Source organism: Propithecus coquereli, unplaced genomic scaffold, assembly GCF_000956105.1.
Source record: "Propithecus coquereli isolate 6110/MARCELLA unplaced genomic scaffold, Pcoq_1.0 Scaffold126, whole genome shotgun sequence".
In the NCBI taxonomy this organism is placed as follows: Eukaryota; Metazoa; Chordata; class Mammalia; order Primates; family Indriidae; genus Propithecus; species Propithecus coquereli.
In genome coordinates, this window is record NW_012136747.1 from 5,115,098 (window position 1) to 5,131,141 (window position 16,044).

Consider the following 16,044-nt stretch of genomic DNA (forward strand, 5'->3'; position numbering starts at 1 on the left):
CGGCTCTGAAGCCACAGCCTAAGACCTATATGGAAGGAGTGTGGAGAAATGACAGCCCTCAGGGAACACCAGCTGGCTTCCTGTGGGGTCTACTCTAAAGGGGCCACATGACTCACTTTCATATGAGTCAAGATGCAGTTTGTTTAAAAAATAAGAATTAAGCCTGAGCAACATAGCAAGATCCTGTCTCTACAAAAAAATAGAAAAATTAGCCAGGCATGGTGGCAGGTGACTATAGTCCCAGCTACTTGGGAGGCTGAGGCAGGAGGATCGCTCCAGCCTAGGAGTTTGAGGTTGCAGTGAACTGTGATGATGCCACTGCACTGTAGCCCAGGCAGCAGAGTGAGACCCTGTCTCAAAAAAAAAAAAAAAAAAAAAAAAGTGAGAATTACTGAATCCTTCTTTGTTGGGCTCTTCCCAGGAGCTGTTGGAAGCCTGGGAAGCTGTCCAAGTCTGGGGTGGGGATGCTGCAGGACTCAGCTGCTTCCACTTCCATTGCAGCCAGGAGACTGCTGAGGCCCAGAAGTGACAGGTCCAAAGGCTCAGCCAGGTAAGGGCATAGCTGGGCATTATTTGCCCACCTGCCCCAGACGTCCACTTTTCAGAGTAGCAGTGGCTCTGGATTCTACCAGTGATACACTGGTCCTCAACCCTGGTTAAGGGACCCAGATCTAACACAGGGAGAACTGCGTCTTACTGTACCAAGGAAAACTGTGAGAGATAGGAGGGACCCCTGGCCCCCGACCATTTCTACCACCTAGAAACGTGTCTTTGGTGTGTGGTAGCGGGGCCAGGGACAAAAAAACCACAAGTGCACAAATCTGATGAGTTTCACAAATCTTACGAGTGCTGGGCGGCGTATACATTTGGGAAGGCACCTCGAACTTGGCCCTGAAGTCTCCTCCCGGGGGAGGCCAGCTTTCAGCCTCTGCTCCTTCTGGGGTTCAAACCCCAGGCCAGAGGTCCTGGCTTCCCAACCTTGGGCTGTGAGTCATCACCTCAGTGCAGGCTGGTTACAGGGACAGCCAAGCTGAGACAGGACAGGGCCCCGCAGCCTAGACTGGGGTACCCCTTGGTTCTCAGTTTCACTCCCCGCTGTGCCGGGCTTTGCCTGTCAGTCGGCGGCGCTGGGTCTTGCTGGTACGAGTGGCACTCGGAGGCTTCTTGGTGGAGTCCTGGGCCCGTCGGGGACGCTTCCTCTTGAGCTTCTTGCGGCTGTGTGCGTGCAGCGACGCCGTGAGGGAGGAGATCCTGTGGGAGGGCGGAAGGCCTCAGTTTACGCTAGGGGACAGGGTGGTGCGTGGCAGGTTGGGTTGGGGCAAAACTGACCACCCAGCTCACAAAGGGGAAGTGAGGACAGGCCCCAAATGCTCAGAGCACCAAACGCATCCCAAAGTTGGCCTGCTCTGCCTCCAGGGTGCCTGCCAGCAACAGCAGCTCAGAGAAAGGCTCCTGACCCTCACACTAAGGGTGCCCGGGGCTGGGCATTCTTGGGGGTGGGGGAGGCTAGGGGCAATGAGGAGAGGCTGAGGACCACCCAACAGGAAAAGCAGAGGGCTGCTCCGAGCTCCACACCTGCCCAACGCCACCCCTCATCAGGAGCAGGACCACAGGAGCTGACAGGCAAGGGCTCACCGCTGAGAGAGCAGGGGATCTCTGGACTTCCTGGGTAAGGCCTTGGTTGGCTTCTCCACGGATGACGCCTCCTCCTCGGACCCATCCCTTTGCTAAAGCAGCATAGGACAAGGACTGTTACACAGAGCAGTAGATGGGGAGGCCTGGGCTGGGCACCCTGAGCAACCATGGCTCTGTCAGCCTGCCATATTAAAGGTCTGGGAGGGCTCAGAGGGCACGTTGGCTCACACCTATAATCCCAGCACTTGGGGAGGCTGAGGCAGGAGGATCACTTCAGCCCAGGAGTTCTACGCTGCATGACAGAGTGAGACCCTATCTCAAAAAACAAACACAAAAACCCTCTCCTGCCTCCTAGTAGTAGCTTATAGTAGACACTCAAATGGACGTGAATGAAAATATCAGCAAGATGAGGACGAGACCTGTCTTTGCAACAGACCTTGCAGAAGAATGAGTACAAAATGGAATACTACTTACTGTGATACTTTCCGATATTTTCAATCATATTCTCTTTTTTTTTCTTTTTGGGACAGGGTATCTCTCTTTTGCCTGGGCCAGAGTGCAGTGGCGTCATATAGCTCACTGCAACCTCAAACTCCTGGGCTCACATGATCCTCCCACCTTGGCCTCCCCAAGTGCTAGGATTCCAGGCATGAGCCACCGAGCCTGGCCTATATTCCTTTTTTTTAAATGCTGACTAAAACCTACAGATGACTCATAACCCACAGGTTGAAAACCCACTGCTAGTACACACAGATGGGCCACATTAATGCTGCTTACCACACTGGGGGAACGATCACAATAAACAGAGACCTTTTGTTGAGCACTTAAAACAGGGCTGGGCACTGTGCCAAGTGATTCACATGGATTAACTACTTTTATCCTCACAGCCATCCCCAAATTCACTAATGAAGAAAGGGAAGCAGGCAAGGCAGGGAAACTGCCCAAGCTCCTTCAGCCGCTCAGTGGTGGAGCTGGCCTCTGCAGCCCCGAGGAGTCAGGGACTTTAGTGTCCAGAAAGGAAACAGCCCCTTGCACGGGGATACCCATGACATGGGCCAGCACTTAGCAACCATGGGCAAACCAGTCTGCCCCTATGCCCCTTCTTCCCAGGGGCTGCCCCAGGGCTGGGACTGGGACCCACCTCAGGCGGGGGAAGCCCCAGCAGCCGGGCCCCCGAGAGGTCCAGGTCACTGATGGTGGTCACGGTGACTGTGTGGTTGGGGTGGTCGTATTGCACTGACTCTGTCTTTGCCGTCACCAGCCGGTCCAGCTCATCTGCTTCTTCTGTACAGGGGGACACAGACCAGACCTCAGCCCCGGGAAAAAGCAGCAAGGCTACAGCCTCCCTCCCAGCTCTGGAGTGCAAGGGCCCTCTATTCCAGGGGAGAGCACCCCCGAGGTCACTGGCTCCAGGGCCTGGCCTGCAAGTAAATGTCGTGAATGATCCACTCTTTCCTTCCTGCTCCAGGGTGGTTCCCACTTCGGACAAACCCTATGTGACACCAGGAACTGTTGCTGCCCCTCCGCTCCACCTTCAGTCCCTCCGGTCTTCAGAAACTGGGCTCTCCATCAGGCTGGGTTTGCCACGAGGTTTGGGACTCCTTCTCCTGGTCTCTGATTCACTTGTACTTAGAGGTGCTTGAGGACCACCCTCAGCCCCAGGTCACCATCCAGACCCCTAGAGCTAAGGAGGTCAGCTTCTACGCAGCCCCTACATCCCTCTCCTCCCACCTACCAGGGGACAAACCCCCAGGCCTGTTGCTGGTTCTCCAGGTCAGGCCAAGGACAGGACTTACCCAGTGCCTCTTCTCTCTCTGCCAGCATCTTCAAGTATTCCTGGTGGCGCTAAAACCAAATGGGAAGGGGACACAGTGAGTATGGCCCCTCGCCCAACCTCAGGCAGGGGTATTGCTCACCTCCAAGGTGAATGAGACCATGGCTCATGCTGCAAGATAAGGAGGAGACTCCATCCTCCACCTTCCCTAGACCCAGCCCACAGGGTCTCTACCTGTAGAAACTGCTCCCCAGTCCTGCCCACACCCCCCACAACCCATCCCTGCAGCTGCCTCTATTAGAGCCATCCAAGGCTGCAAGTCCTCTGGGAGTCCTGCCCTCCTCCTCTGCACCTCGTCCCGGAGCTTCTTCTGTTCCTCCTTCAGCCGCTGCTTAATCTCCTCAATGGCTGCCTTCCTCCGCTCCACCTTCCGCTTGTGGAAGCCTGTCAGGTACTCCCTAAAGGAAGGACACCGGTAAGAGGTAGAAGAGAGTCAAGAGAAGGGCTTGTTCTAGAAGGAAAAATAGCTCATGCTGTACTCACGATGTGCCAGGCACCATTCCAAAAATTTACATGGAATCCTCATAATTTAATCCTCACAACAACCTGTGTAGTAGATGTCAATCCCCATTTTACAGATGGCTACATTGAGGCACAGAGAGTCTAGATTACTTGCCCAAGGTCACAGAGAGTGTAAGTTTAGGTAAGTAAGAGATGCTTCGTCCTTCCACTCTATACTCTCCAGGGCTCTCAGCTTCAAGCAACAGGGCCAGGTGGCGGACACACACAGAACAGGAGGGGACACCTTCCACACCCGCAAATATCATTACTCAGTGAATTATGCCACTTTTAACAGGGCTTTCAAGGCCACCCTCACCCAGACCTCCAGAAACCCTCCACTGAACCAACACCCAGTCCCCAGGGCACCCGCAGGGCCTTCTGATGCATGCTGGGAGTTTCCTAATGATGCCCAGCATTTATTTCCCTCCCTCCCGCTATCTGATCTCAGCCCCTTCTCATCTCCCTAGCGGCAGTTCCAGAGCCCAACACTGGGCTCTTCGCTGATCCGCTACCATATGCCATTTATTTGTCCGCCCCGACGCTGAGGCTCAGAAGTTCAGCTTCCTGGCCCGAGGCCTTGCACACTGCAAAGAACCCAATAAAAGTCTGGTGAGCGAATGAATGAACTTAAAGCCACTCTCATTGCACTCGCTCATCATTCAGTCAACGAACGACGGCTGAGAGCCTACTGTGTGCCGGGCCGATGGACTGGGCTGGCCTAGGGTGGTCGAACCCATTGCTTTGAGACCCGAGTTCCCGGGTCTCTGGCCGCGCACACAGAAGCCAGGCGAGGTAGGGAGGCCGAGAAGGCACCAACGGGGGAGCAGGAGGGGAAGTGGGTGGAAGCGTGGAGTTCTCCAGCCACGCCCAGGGGGCGGGGCCGGAAAGACCCTCAGCGTGAGCGGGCTCAGCCCGGACCTGGCCTTAGCCTTCCCCGAGCAGCCCAAGGGGAATCCGGCCCGGCCTTGCCACTCACCTCCGCTTCTCTTCGTCGAAGCTGAGAACGAGCCGGGGCCGCCGGTCGTCACCATCTCGCTTCTTCTTGTTGCGGCCCATAGCGGTGAGGCTCCCTGCAAGCGCGCCTTCCCCTCGCCTAAGACACTTCCGGGCGTGACGTTTTCGTGATCCCCGACGCGCCTCCCGGCCGTGCCGAACAGTTCCGCCCGCCAGGTCCCTCCTTTTAAAGGGGCCGCCCAGCCTCTTTCCTCCCTCCCCATGTGCTGGTCCGCGCCTTCTAGGGCCTAGACTCCCAGGGTCCCTGCGACTCCCAGCCCCACACCCTCCCCCAAACTGGCCTCGGTGAGAGCCAGGTCCCCAGACTCCATTGCCCAGGACCGTGTCTGGCACACAGTAGGTGCTTAATATGGAGTTATTCATGAATGGCCAAAAATTGCTGTACTGACCCTACTTTTGGTTCTGATGTCAACTCGGTGGTGGTCTCCAAGAGATAGCCGAGCTGCCTACAGCTGTGTGGTCCTAGACCAATTGCCTTGGCTGTGCCTCAATTACCCTATTTGTAAAATAGGGATAATTATAGTGACTTTGCAGGGTTATTGTCAGACAGTGGTTCTAGAACTTTGGTGTACACCAGAACCCCCAGGGACTTGCTTAAACCCGGATCGCTGGGCCCCACCCCACTGTTTCTAATTCTGTAGATCTGGGTGGGTCCCAGAATTTCCATTTCTGGCAAGTTCTCAGGTGATGCTAATGCTGCAGGTCCATGGACCAAACTTTGACAACCATAATTGCGAGGAATAAATGAGTGAAGTGTATAACATAATCCATGTGTACACGTGTTCGCTACACAAGCCACTGCCCCTCTCTGTGCCTTAGTTTCCCCAGGTATGGCATGGCAGTGTACTAACACGTCCTCTACTGACAGTGAGGGCATGGATATGAAGGCATGAAGTAAAACCACACCTGACGGGGATTTTCAGTAGTAACTCGGATTATATGGCTGAGTGCTCCATTCTCAACCCTGCTGTCATTTTGTGCTGTCAGATCCTGTGCTGTGCGCTGCAGACACCGCTGCTGTCCTTGACTTTAAGGAATGGCCAGTCCAGCAGGGCCAGTGGCCATTACAGCCCAGGGAAGATGCCTCTGCAGCCAGGAGCTCAGGAGTCTGCAGACCTCCAGGTGGGCTCCTCCAGGGTAGAGGACCAGCGAGGGCTTCCCAGAGAGGGTGACTCCAGAACTGGCTGGGAAGTGGGGTTGCCAGAGGAATAACAGGCTTTAGGACCCCTCTCCTTTAACAAATGGGGAAACTGAAGCCCAGAAAACAGGTAAGTACACGTGTATTGAGTGCGTGCTGTATGCCAGGCACACGAAGAAAGGAACTGTTATTTCAGAGAGAGGAAGGGACTGTGGCAAAGATGAGACTTGAACCTGGGTCTCTGGCCTCCCCACCCAGATCCCTGAGCTCTCGCTGGCCCCCAGTAGCTAACAGGCCCCCTCTGGAAGGCAAGACGCAGACCCTGACTGTGAGTTTGGAAGGAGTCATGCACACGGTGGGTGCAGCACTCCATGAATGCTGAATTCATTCCACGAGGGTCCCCTGCTTGCAGATTCCATGTTGGGTGCTGAGAGGAAGCTATCCTAAAACTGTGGGCCCTGCCTTTCAGCTCCCCAGGCCCAGTGCATAGCAGAGTCTGCCTTAGTGGTAGGGCTCCGACGTGCTGAACAACTGCCCCCTGACCAGCCGCTTCTGCCTCCTAGTGACCGTGTCCGATTGCCACTGTGGCACCCTCCAGCTGGACAGAAGCACTGTCCTGGCTGCAGTGATCTCCCCCGCCAAGATGCCAGAGAGCCGCCTTCTGCAGCTGGGCCGCCTCCCAGTCCCTGCTGCCACCTGCTCAGTTTATCAGGGATCCAACCCCACCCAGAGAGGGTATAGATTAAAAGTGCAGCCCGGGCGTGGTGGCTCACGCCTGTAATCCTAGCACTCTGGGAGGCCGAGGCGGGTGGATCGCTCAAGGTCAGGAGTTTGAGACCAGCCTGAGCAAGAGTGAGACCCCCGTCTCTACTATAAATAGAAAGAAATTAGCCAAACAACTAAAAATAGAAAAAAGTTAGCCGGGTGTGATGGCGCATGCCTGTAGTCCCACAGCTACGTGGGAGGCTGAGGCAGGAGGATTGCTTGAGCCCAGGAGTTGGAGGTTGCTGTGAGCTAGGCTGACGCCACAGCACTCTAGCCCCAGCAACAGAGCGAGACTCTGTCTAAAAAAAAAAAAAAAAGTGCAGGCTCTGCCACCGAACATGACAAATCACAAGCCTGCTCTCTCACCTGCCCCTTTGTGGGCCCCTTCCCTCCTCGCGGTTCACCCACTCAGACTCCTGTGCTGAGGAATGTTCTCAGAGCCTCGCGTGGATTATCTCAGCTAATCCTCACAGCCTCCTTGTGAGGTTGGAGCTGCTTTCATCCCTGTTTGGCTCAGAGAGGGTGACCAGAGTCACCCAGAGCCACTTCCGTGACTGCTGCCCTGTACACAGCATGGTTCCAGAGCTTCCAGTCTGGTACGGAGATGGGAACCAGTAAGGAGGCAGCTGCTCTCACAGGACTACACGCGGGAAACTCTGCGAGCTTGGCCGTTTCAGCTCAATCCAGCCTGAGCTGCCTGCCCAGTGAGGCTTAGGGTGGCCTTATCTGCCAGCGCTCTGGTACACAGTGGAGCAGCCACCCCAAGTAGGCGCTGTTGCTCCAACCCTTCCCAGAGAGTTTCAGGTTCCTTTGCCCCAGGAAAGAAGACAAGGGACTGGCAAGCCCACCCCAAGGCAGAGGATCCCCCAGACTTCAAAAGCTCAATAGCCCTTTACTTCAGCTCATGGACAAAAACACCCACCACCACTCTGAGCTTGGTTTCTCCTTGAAATTACTTTTACGTGCCAGGCACAGCAAGAGATGGCACATTCCCCTAATAGATGATGACGGTAATGAGCAAAAGAGAGTAACAATAGCAGCTGCCATTTATTTAGCTCTTTACATGATGATCTCTCTCTCTTTTTTTTTTAATATAGAGATGGGGTCTCCATCTTGCTCAGGCTGGTCTCCAACTCTTGAGTGCAAGTGATCCTCCTGCCTCGGCCTCCCAGAGTGTTAGGATTACAGGCATGAGCCACCACGCCTGGCCTGTGATGATGTCTTTTATTTATTTATGTATTTTTAAAGACAGGGTCTCGCTATGTTGCCCAGGCTGGCTTTGTACTCCTGAGCTCCAGCGATCCTCCCAGCTCAGCCTCCCGAGTGGCTGGGACCACAGGTGTGCACCACCATGCCTGGCTTATGATGATCTCTTTTTAGGCATGATCCCTGTTTTGCTAAGGAGGAAACTGAGGCTCAGAGAGGTATAGTCACTTGTCTGAGGTCACACAGACAAGAAGAACAGGTGCTGAGGGTGGAGCCCAGGTGGCCTAAGGACAGAGCTCTACTTAACTTCTCTGGACTCAGTTTCCTAGGCTCTTGGGACACACCACCTCTTAAAAGGGGTGAAGGGAACCAGCATTCACAGAGCCCATTCCATGTGCCAGGCACCACGTGTTTCTATACGTTACCTCAGCTAATCCTCACAACCCCACAGAGTAGGTGCTAGTGCAGCATTAACTCCGTTTGGCAGATGAGGACACCAAGTTTCAGAGATGTCGAATAACTGGTCCAAGGGCACACAGTGATGGAGCTGGGGTTTAAACACAGACCTGTCTTGAGTCGGAGCCGTTTCCTTCCTCCAACCCCAGTGGCCTCTCTCCTTATCTGCTCCAGGGCTTTCCTCTGCCCCTTGGGGTCTCAGGCCTGGTGTATTGTGGGTGCTCAGCCAGTGCAGGCACAGTCAGTATGGGTGAACTTGGGCACTGGGAAAGGCAGCCTGGGGACACTTTCTCTGGCACCCAGCAGAGGGCGCCCCATCCACACAGCCAGGCTTTCAAAGCTGTTTGTCTCTGGGTGGCCACTTGGGAGCCCCAGGAGAGCCTGGAGATTGGGTGTGGCTCACGGGAGTCCCTGGGGTGTGCTCCATCCTCTTTGGCCCTCTCATAGAGGTGGCTTCCCCCTCTCTCCCCATCCCGGGTCCTAGGGGGCCCACTGAGATGGAAACCAGAATGGCCCCCATCTTATGGATGAGGACACTGAGGCTGGAGGGGGTAAGAAACAGACACGTAGCTGGTGCCAGCTGTCCTAGAGAGTGAGGTTTGCCGAGCCCCACCCACTCAGCCACCATGCCTCAGGAGACCATGCCTGGGGTTTGGGGGAGCCCAGTGGTTCTGATTCTAGGCCTTCCAGAACTTCAGCTCAGTTCCTGCAGCTGTTTCCCAGGGAGGTAGGGCCCTGGCAAGCTCTGACTACAGCAGCAAGCGGGAACGTGCAGGGCAGCGGTTGGTCTGCAGCGATCAGTCTGCCCCAGCCATCTGCTCACGTCTGATCACTGGAGGTGGGCCGGTTTGATGGGGCTGGGTGAAGCTTGTCCCCCAAGGTAACAGGGCCCAGGCTGGTCTTGGAAGAGATATCCTCTTTGGAAACCAGAAAGGGACAGGCTCACAGAGACTGCATTTCAGGCCGAGTGAGTTACCCACACTGTGCACCTTGAGGAAGAGGCTGTGTGCAGCGGGGGCCTTTGGGACCCTGGAGGCTGGGCCTTCTGCCGCTGGCCTCTACCTCTTGGTTCTCTGCAGGGCGATATAGCCCCCAAGCCCAGCTCCTACCACAGAAACAGGGGCTGGCAATGGTGTTCCAGGACCATCGCCCAAGCCCATATTCCCATTGTCAGGAAGGGCCACAGAGCCAGCAGCTTCCTGACTAGCCCTTACTCTCCGGCAAAGAGGGTATGTGGCCTGGGGCCACAAAGCCAGGATGCCTGGGAGCCACCCAGGCTCAGCTGGACCTGGTACAGACCCAGGAGTCATTTCATCACTCACAGCCCATGTCCTTCCCTTCAAATTCAAGTAATAACTTCTCAAAAGGTAGTGCAGGGAGCTGGGCGTGGTAGTGTCTCCCTGTAATCCCAGCTACTCAGGAGGCTGAGGCAGGAGGATCACATGAACCCAGGAGTTCAAGGCTATACTATGCTATGATGATTGTGCCTGTGAATAGCCACTGAGCTCCAGCCTGGGCAACATAGTGAGACCCTGTCTTAAAAAAAAAAAGTAGTGTAGGACGAACTGTCCTATCCACTGAGCATTTACCATGTGCTAGGCACTGAACTTGGCCTCCTTCATGCAACATCTCACTTAATCTTCACACAACAACCCTACAATAGGCTAGGTGCTATTATCCCCCTGTACTAATAAACTGAGGCTCAGAGAGGTCAGTTAACACACACAAGGCCACACAGCTGGCAGCTCCTTGTCTGACTGCTGATTGCAAATCTCTTTCTAGCTCATGAAGGTAAGTGAGAGGCCTGGTTATTCTTCCCTCCACCTCCTCTCTCCTGCCATCGGTCTGTCCTGGCCTCTTTCCCCCTTGGTTTCTTTTATGCAACATCGTTTGAGCACCTACTATGTGCCAGGGCCCCCGGGGCTAAGAGCAGTTTCACGGCAGGCACTGGTTTCTATTCAGTGGTCACTGAGCCCCCTACTGTGTGCTGAGCTCGCTGCTGGCCTAGGGGATCCTGGGGAAGACATCACTGGAACTTAGGAGGTACACATGGAGGAAGTGATTGGAAATAAAAGGGCTGGGCTGAGCCCGGGGACCCCTCTTCCACCCACACACACACCCACCCACACACACACACACACACACACATGAGCACAGGAGGCTGGTTCAGGGGGAGCAGATGCAGCCGCCTTTATTGGGGGCCATGGGCCAGCTGGCTTCACTCAAAGGCCATACACTTGATCTTGAAGTCGCCGTCAGCTGCCATGTAGCTGATGGCCTCCAGGTTGAGGCGGTTGGGGAACTTGAATGCGTAACCATCTGGCAGCGTGATGGTCAGGTCTGCCTGGTCGAAGGTGATGCACACCTGGGGTGGACAAGGGCAGTGAGCTGGTCCCGCAGGCCACAGGCCCTCCTGCAGCCCCTTCCTCCTGTGGCCCTGACACAGCCCCAGCTCCTGGATGAGGCCACTAAGGCTCAGAGAGGGGATGACACTCACTGGCCATCACACAGCCAGAGGGGAGGGCAGGTGGGGCCCAGGTCTCTAGCCATCAAACACAGCCCAGCCCCAGCCCACCCAGGGCCCTGCCCCTGGCCCCCTAGTCCCTCGCGCACCTCCGCTACACTTCCAGGCTGGAAGGGAAAGGCAGACTCCCGCTGCTCGGCCCCCCAGGCCCCGCCGTCCTTGCTGTTGCACACGATGGTGTTGGCGTCCCCGTGGGCGTCAAAGCGAGGGTTGAAGTGCAGGCACAGGTTGTTGCTGTCTTTGCCCAGGTTCAGCACGAAGCTAGGGAGGAACAGGTGGGCTTTGGGCCACCCCGGCCAGTGCCAGCCCCCTCGTCCTGACCAGTCTGCCACTGAGTGCCCCATGTGTGCATCTAGCTGGGAGAACTCGGGGAACAGGGAGACTAGAAACCTGGATTCCAGTTCTGGCCGTGTGACCTCGAGCCAGTCCCTGCACCTCGCTTCCCCTCAGTTTCCTCGTCTGTACCAGGGGCTGCATGGGGGGGATCTCTAAGGGTCTTGGTGTGCTCATGGCCCAAGACCCTCGAAGACATTAGTGTCCCAGCCCTTTTGATCAAGTTCAGAGACTCCCTCCAGAGAAGGGGAGTCTGGGAGGGCACGTGCCCTGTCTTGCACGTCTCTGTGTCCCTGGTGCCCGGCAGAGCGGGGCACAGGGTAGCTGCTCAATAATTGTGGGGCGAATGAACAAATAATAATAACACATTCGTTGCCCGGACATAACAGCCACCCCTGCCTCTGAGGGTTTGGTAAGAATGAAATTAGATAGAGCGGGTGCCATAGTATGCAGCTCCTAATAACATCAGCTGGTCATCACTGTCGTCACTGAGCTGTCCAGCAGCTCACTTCCTCCACACCGCGCGTCCCCCTTGCTTTACAGATTAACAAACTGAGGCTCAGTGAGGTTGGTTGACTAGCCCAAGGTCACACGGCTGCTGAGGAAATAAGCCCGCTGGCTGAATGAATGATGAGTGAATGACCTGACACAGGAAGGAGGGACCTCCAGGGAAGGCAACGGTGACACCCCTCTCATTCCCTCTCCCCGCCCTCCCCAGCCTCAGGTCCCGCCCAGAGCTGGAAGGAGGGGGAGGGTGCAAGGTAGATCAAGAGGCGGCAGCAGCTGGTTTAGTTTAAGAGGCTCCAGCAGGGAAGGAGGGGGCGACCGCGGTAGGGGCGCCCAGACCCCGCAGGGGAAGTGACTCATCCAGAAAATGCAGCATCGGCAGCTGGCCATTAACCCCCTACCTGCCGGGAAGGAGAAGTGGGCTTGGCCGGCCACACCCATATCAGACGCAGGCTGGACCCTCCAGCTTCAAGTCCCCCCTCCACTACCCTGTCTTTGCCCCTCACCTTTTGGCGTCGGGGGCCACCTCACCCCGCACTCTGAGGCACTCCCCAGGTTTGAGATTCAGGTTGCTGGCGACCAGACCCTGCGCAGACAAGACCCCGCCCAGCCAGGTTAGAGGACTAGGGCTCTGCCGCTGCTGCTGCCTGCAGTGCTGCAGTGTCCTGGGGGGTTGGGGGTGGGAGTGGGGTTGTTCCCACTCTGGATCTTCCGTCCAGGACAACGGGAAGCCCGGGGCACAGGACTGAGCTGCAGGTTCTAGCCTGTGAGTCTCTGTGTGGTCCTGGGAAAGTCCCTGTTCCCAACAGGGCCTGTTTCCATCGGTAACAGGAGCCCAGGCTCTAAAAGAGGCTCTAGGAGATTTGTGGGTGAGCTTGGGGATTTGGGATTCAGAGTGGCCTGGGAGGTGGGGTGCAGTGCCTCATTGCCTCACTTAGCAGAGGGAGAGGACCTGGCTCGGAGTGGGGCAGCCACTTGCCCAAGGTCACACTGAACGGAGGGATCTGCCCTTCTGCTCCAGAGGAGGTGGCCTGGGGCTGGGGCAGCCCCCACTGTCCTCTTCATGCCTCTCTCTGCAGAGAGGCCGAGGAACAAGAGAGGACACCCTGAGAAACACGTCCCTCTGCAGAAGGGAGAGCAACCAAGTGTTGGAGCTGCAGCCAGGTTGGTTCAGGGTTAATAGGACGGAGGGCACTGCTAGGCACTGCTACCCACTGGCGCCTCGGGAGGGTGGGCAGGAGTTAACTGGTATGAGTGGCTCCTGCCGGAAACTTGAAGCCTTTCCCTGGGGGCCTGGGGAAGATTCTTCACTCCTTCTCCCTCCCTTACCAGCCCACGTCCCAGCTTCCCCCCCCCAAGCTTCCCTCCCCCCCTACCCCAGGCAGGCCCATCCTGGACAGCCTGTCTTAGGCCCTGGCGACTTTTCAGAGCTCTCTGGAGCAGAGGGTGACTCTGCCCTGGCCTGGTGCCTGGGGACAGCTGCAGGGGGGAAGGGACAGGAGACTCTTCTGGAGTGGAGGAGGGGGAAGGGACAGTGGCCTGGGTGCAACCAAAGTGTCCCCCTACTTGGCCACACCCTTCTCACTCCCACTTCTCAGAGAGCTGCAGAATGTCAACCCTTGGCAGAAATAACTGTGCTGCCAGACCCTGGAGGAATCCAGAAAGTTCTTAAGCCAGAGAAGGCCTTGGGGGACCATGGCACCCACCCCCCATTTTACAGATGTGGCCACTGAGGTCCATAAAAGAGAAGGCATTTGTTCACGTCCACACAGCTGGGACTAGAGCCCAGCTCCTGATCTAGCCTGCTCTCCCCTGGCAGTCTGTCCCACCCTGTCCCCTGGAGCTTGAGGTGGGGTCCCCACACTCACACAAGCCATGATTGAGGCCAGAGGATGTTCGAGGACTGCCGCACCAGCCGTCTGAAGACTCCACCCGAGAGATGGGCCCCGGCCGCTCCCACCCTTTTAAAAGGACCAGACCGGGTGAGCCCCGCCCCTTGGAAGCTCAGCCAATTGCAAGTCGGGACAGGGATGGGGTCCACTAGAGGTGGAGTCAATGGAATTTTGAAGCCAGTTCTGGAGCAGAGGTGACTAATCAGAGTGGCCAGCTCTCCCGACTCCTTCCTAGCCACACCCCCAGGATCCAAGCTCCACCTCCTATTGGCCTCCATCCCTCTCCACCCCCAACCCCAAAATTGTGCTGTGGCAGAGATTGGGGGAAGCCAGTGGAAAATAGTTTGAGGATGAGCTAGGCCGAGAGTTGGCGGGAAGGGGCCCGGGGCCAGGAGGCTGAGCTCAGGGGCGCCCAGAGAAGATGGCTGAGGGGCTGCAGGGTTCTACAGGGAATTAGAGCAGGGGGAGGCCAGGCTGCTCCCGGGCAGGGCCAGGGGGTGGCTCCCGCTGTGCGCCTCTGCAGAGCCGAGGACCCATTAACCACAGTCCCTGGCCCCACCCGGGCTTCCCCCGGAAGCGAGGACTGTGGCTGCTGCGCGGGTTCCTCAGTAGGGCTAAGGGAAGGCTGGGCCGGGTGCCAGGCCTGAGACTGCAGGCCTTGTCTCTGGCCTCAGGCTTTGGCTCCACTGAGAAGCCTGCGGGTGATTTCAAAGAGCCCAGGCCTGACAGCCTCTGCCTGCTTGCTAGTGTGACGCCTGGGAGGCCGCTCAGGGTGGGCCAGGCCTTGAGAGGTGGGGTCCAGGCTCTGTGCACCCCATCTGCTCTCTTCACATCTCCCCTCTGAGGCTGGCACGGCCTGCCTTTCCATATCCATTCAGCAGGTATTTTACCGAGCACCCACTACGTACCTTCAAAGATGAACCCCCTGCCCCCATCCCCTTGCCCAAGGCTACACTGAATGGAGGGATCTGCCCTTCTGCTCCAGAGAGGTGGCCTGGGGCTGGGGCAGCCCCCACCTTCCTCTTCCTGCCCCTCTCTGCAGAGAGGAGTGGTTGGGGTGGAATCTGACCTAACCTAATTAGCAGTAGCACGATGATGGCTCCAAGAGAAGTCATGAGGAAGCCAGCGTGGTGGCATGGAGACTGTGCAGAATGTGTGGGGGGTGGACGAAGAATCGACTGGCATACGGCATGGGCAAAAGCTCAGAAATGAGAAAGCACGGGTCTGGGAACAGTGAGCTTCCGGGCATGGAGGGCAAGGTGGGCGAGGCTGGGAAGCCAGCACTGCCTGGATCCTGAAGGGCTCATGGGCCAGGTAAAGGTCTTGGATATTGTTTTACCTGAGGGTGCTGGGGAGCCACAGAAGGTTATAGGAAGTGTGAACTAAAATAAAAGGTTAAGGCTCACCCCCCTACTGGCTGACTAAATGGACCCCCTCATGGCCAAAGGAATATCCTAAAACTAAATTGCCTGCCAGGAGGAGGGAGATCAGACATGCCACATCATGCCTCCCTCCCTTCTTGGGGACATCCTTTGTAACCCGTTAACAGGCCTAAAGGTAGGCAAGACAAACCTGCAGGTCCTCAATTTACACAACGAATACATGGCTTATCTCAGATAAACAGCTCCTTATGTTAAAACATTCCAAGCCTTTAGATAAAGCTTCATGTCTTTGACCAATTATAAGTCAAAGAATCTTTAAACCAACCTATAACCTGTATAAGCCTCTCCCTTTGAGATGGCCACCTTTTTGGGCCAAACCTATGTATGCCTCCCACGTATTGATTTATGACTTGACCTGTAACCCCTGCCTCCCTGAAATGTATAAAACCAAACCGTAACCCAGCCACACCAAGTCCACTTGCTCAAGGCTTCTTGGGAGTGGCTCCCGGTCATGGTCCTCAAATTTGGCTCAGAGTAAATCCCTTTAAAATTATTTTACAGAGTTTGGCTTTTTTCCTGTTAACGGAAGGGAGAGTATTGAGGCCACATTTGGGTGTAGGGAAGGTCACTGTAGCAACGGAGTTGAGGGTGGGTTTGAGGGCTGCTCACCTCACACTCTGGACCCTGGTTGAAGAAGGAGAAGGGAAGCATGGACAAGGTGAGGGGCTTGCTAGGGGAGCTGTCGGGGGGACCGCCTTCTCCACGCAGCCATCCTCCCTTTGGAACTGCAAGCAGTTCCAAAGAGGGAGGAAGATGCGGACTAGGAGTGACTCACATCTGGAGGCCAGGCCAGCACA

General features: G+C 56.3%; 2 protein-coding genes across 3 annotated transcripts; both read right to left on the bottom strand.

Annotated features, from left to right (window-relative positions):
• Positions 1 to 831: 831 nt before the first annotated feature.
• On the bottom strand, positions 832 to 5,081 carry NOL12 (nucleolar protein 12). Of its 2 annotated transcripts, none has more exons than XM_012638023.1 (6): positions 4,947 to 5,081; positions 3,762 to 3,867; positions 3,432 to 3,480; positions 2,777 to 2,913; positions 1,636 to 1,727; positions 832 to 1,251 (listed from the first exon to the last, which is right to left on the bottom strand). In XM_012638023.1, the coding sequence occupies exons 1-6, from the start codon at positions 5,024 to 5,026 to the stop codon at positions 1,086 to 1,088; spliced, it is 630 nt and encodes a 209-aa protein (XP_012493477.1). In that variant the 5' UTR covers positions 5,027 to 5,081; the 3' UTR covers positions 832 to 1,085. The 2 variants fall into 2 exon arrangements, with proteins under 2 accessions (XP_012493477.1, XP_012493476.1); XM_012638022.1 differs by having other exon boundaries at positions 2,777 to 2,919.
• Positions 5,082 to 10,714: 5,633 nt separating this feature from the next.
• Positions 10,715 to 13,876, bottom strand: LGALS1 (lectin, galactoside-binding, soluble, 1). The gene is made up of 4 exons (XM_012638024.1): positions 13,782 to 13,876; positions 12,420 to 12,499; positions 11,163 to 11,334; positions 10,715 to 10,914 (listed from the first exon to the last, which is right to left on the bottom strand). The coding sequence occupies exons 1-4, from the start codon at positions 13,788 to 13,790 to the stop codon at positions 10,768 to 10,770; spliced, it is 408 nt and encodes a 135-aa protein (XP_012493478.1). The 5' UTR covers positions 13,791 to 13,876; the 3' UTR covers positions 10,715 to 10,767.
• Positions 13,877 to 16,044: the final 2,168 nt, after the last annotated feature.

What these genes read in the sequence shown, in the direction of transcription:
- NOL12 (XM_012638022.1), bottom strand. Translation starts at nt 5,026, where the DNA reads ATGGGCCGCAACAAGAAGAAGCGAGATGGTGACGACCGGCGGCCCCGG. An exon ending in TTCGACGAAGAGAAGCGGAG is followed by an intron (nt 3,868 to 4,946) that starts GTGAGTGGCAAG and finishes TCCTTCCTTTAG; the next exon opens with GGAGTACCTGACAGGCTTCC. An exon ending in AGAAGAAGCTCCGGGACGAG is followed by an intron (nt 3,481 to 3,761) that starts GTGCAGAGGAGG and finishes ATTTGGTTTTAG; the next exon opens with CGCCACCAGGAATACTTGAA.
- LGALS1 (XM_012638024.1), bottom strand. An exon ending in GTGGCCCCCGACGCCAAAAG is followed by an intron (nt 11,335 to 12,419) that starts GTGAGGGGCAAA and finishes GTTCCTCCCTAG; the next exon opens with CTTCGTGCTGAACCTGGGCA. An exon ending in AGCCTGGAAGTGTAGCGGAG is followed by an intron (nt 10,915 to 11,162) that starts GTGCGCGAGGGA and finishes TGTCCACCCCAG; the next exon opens with GTGTGCATCACCTTCGACCA.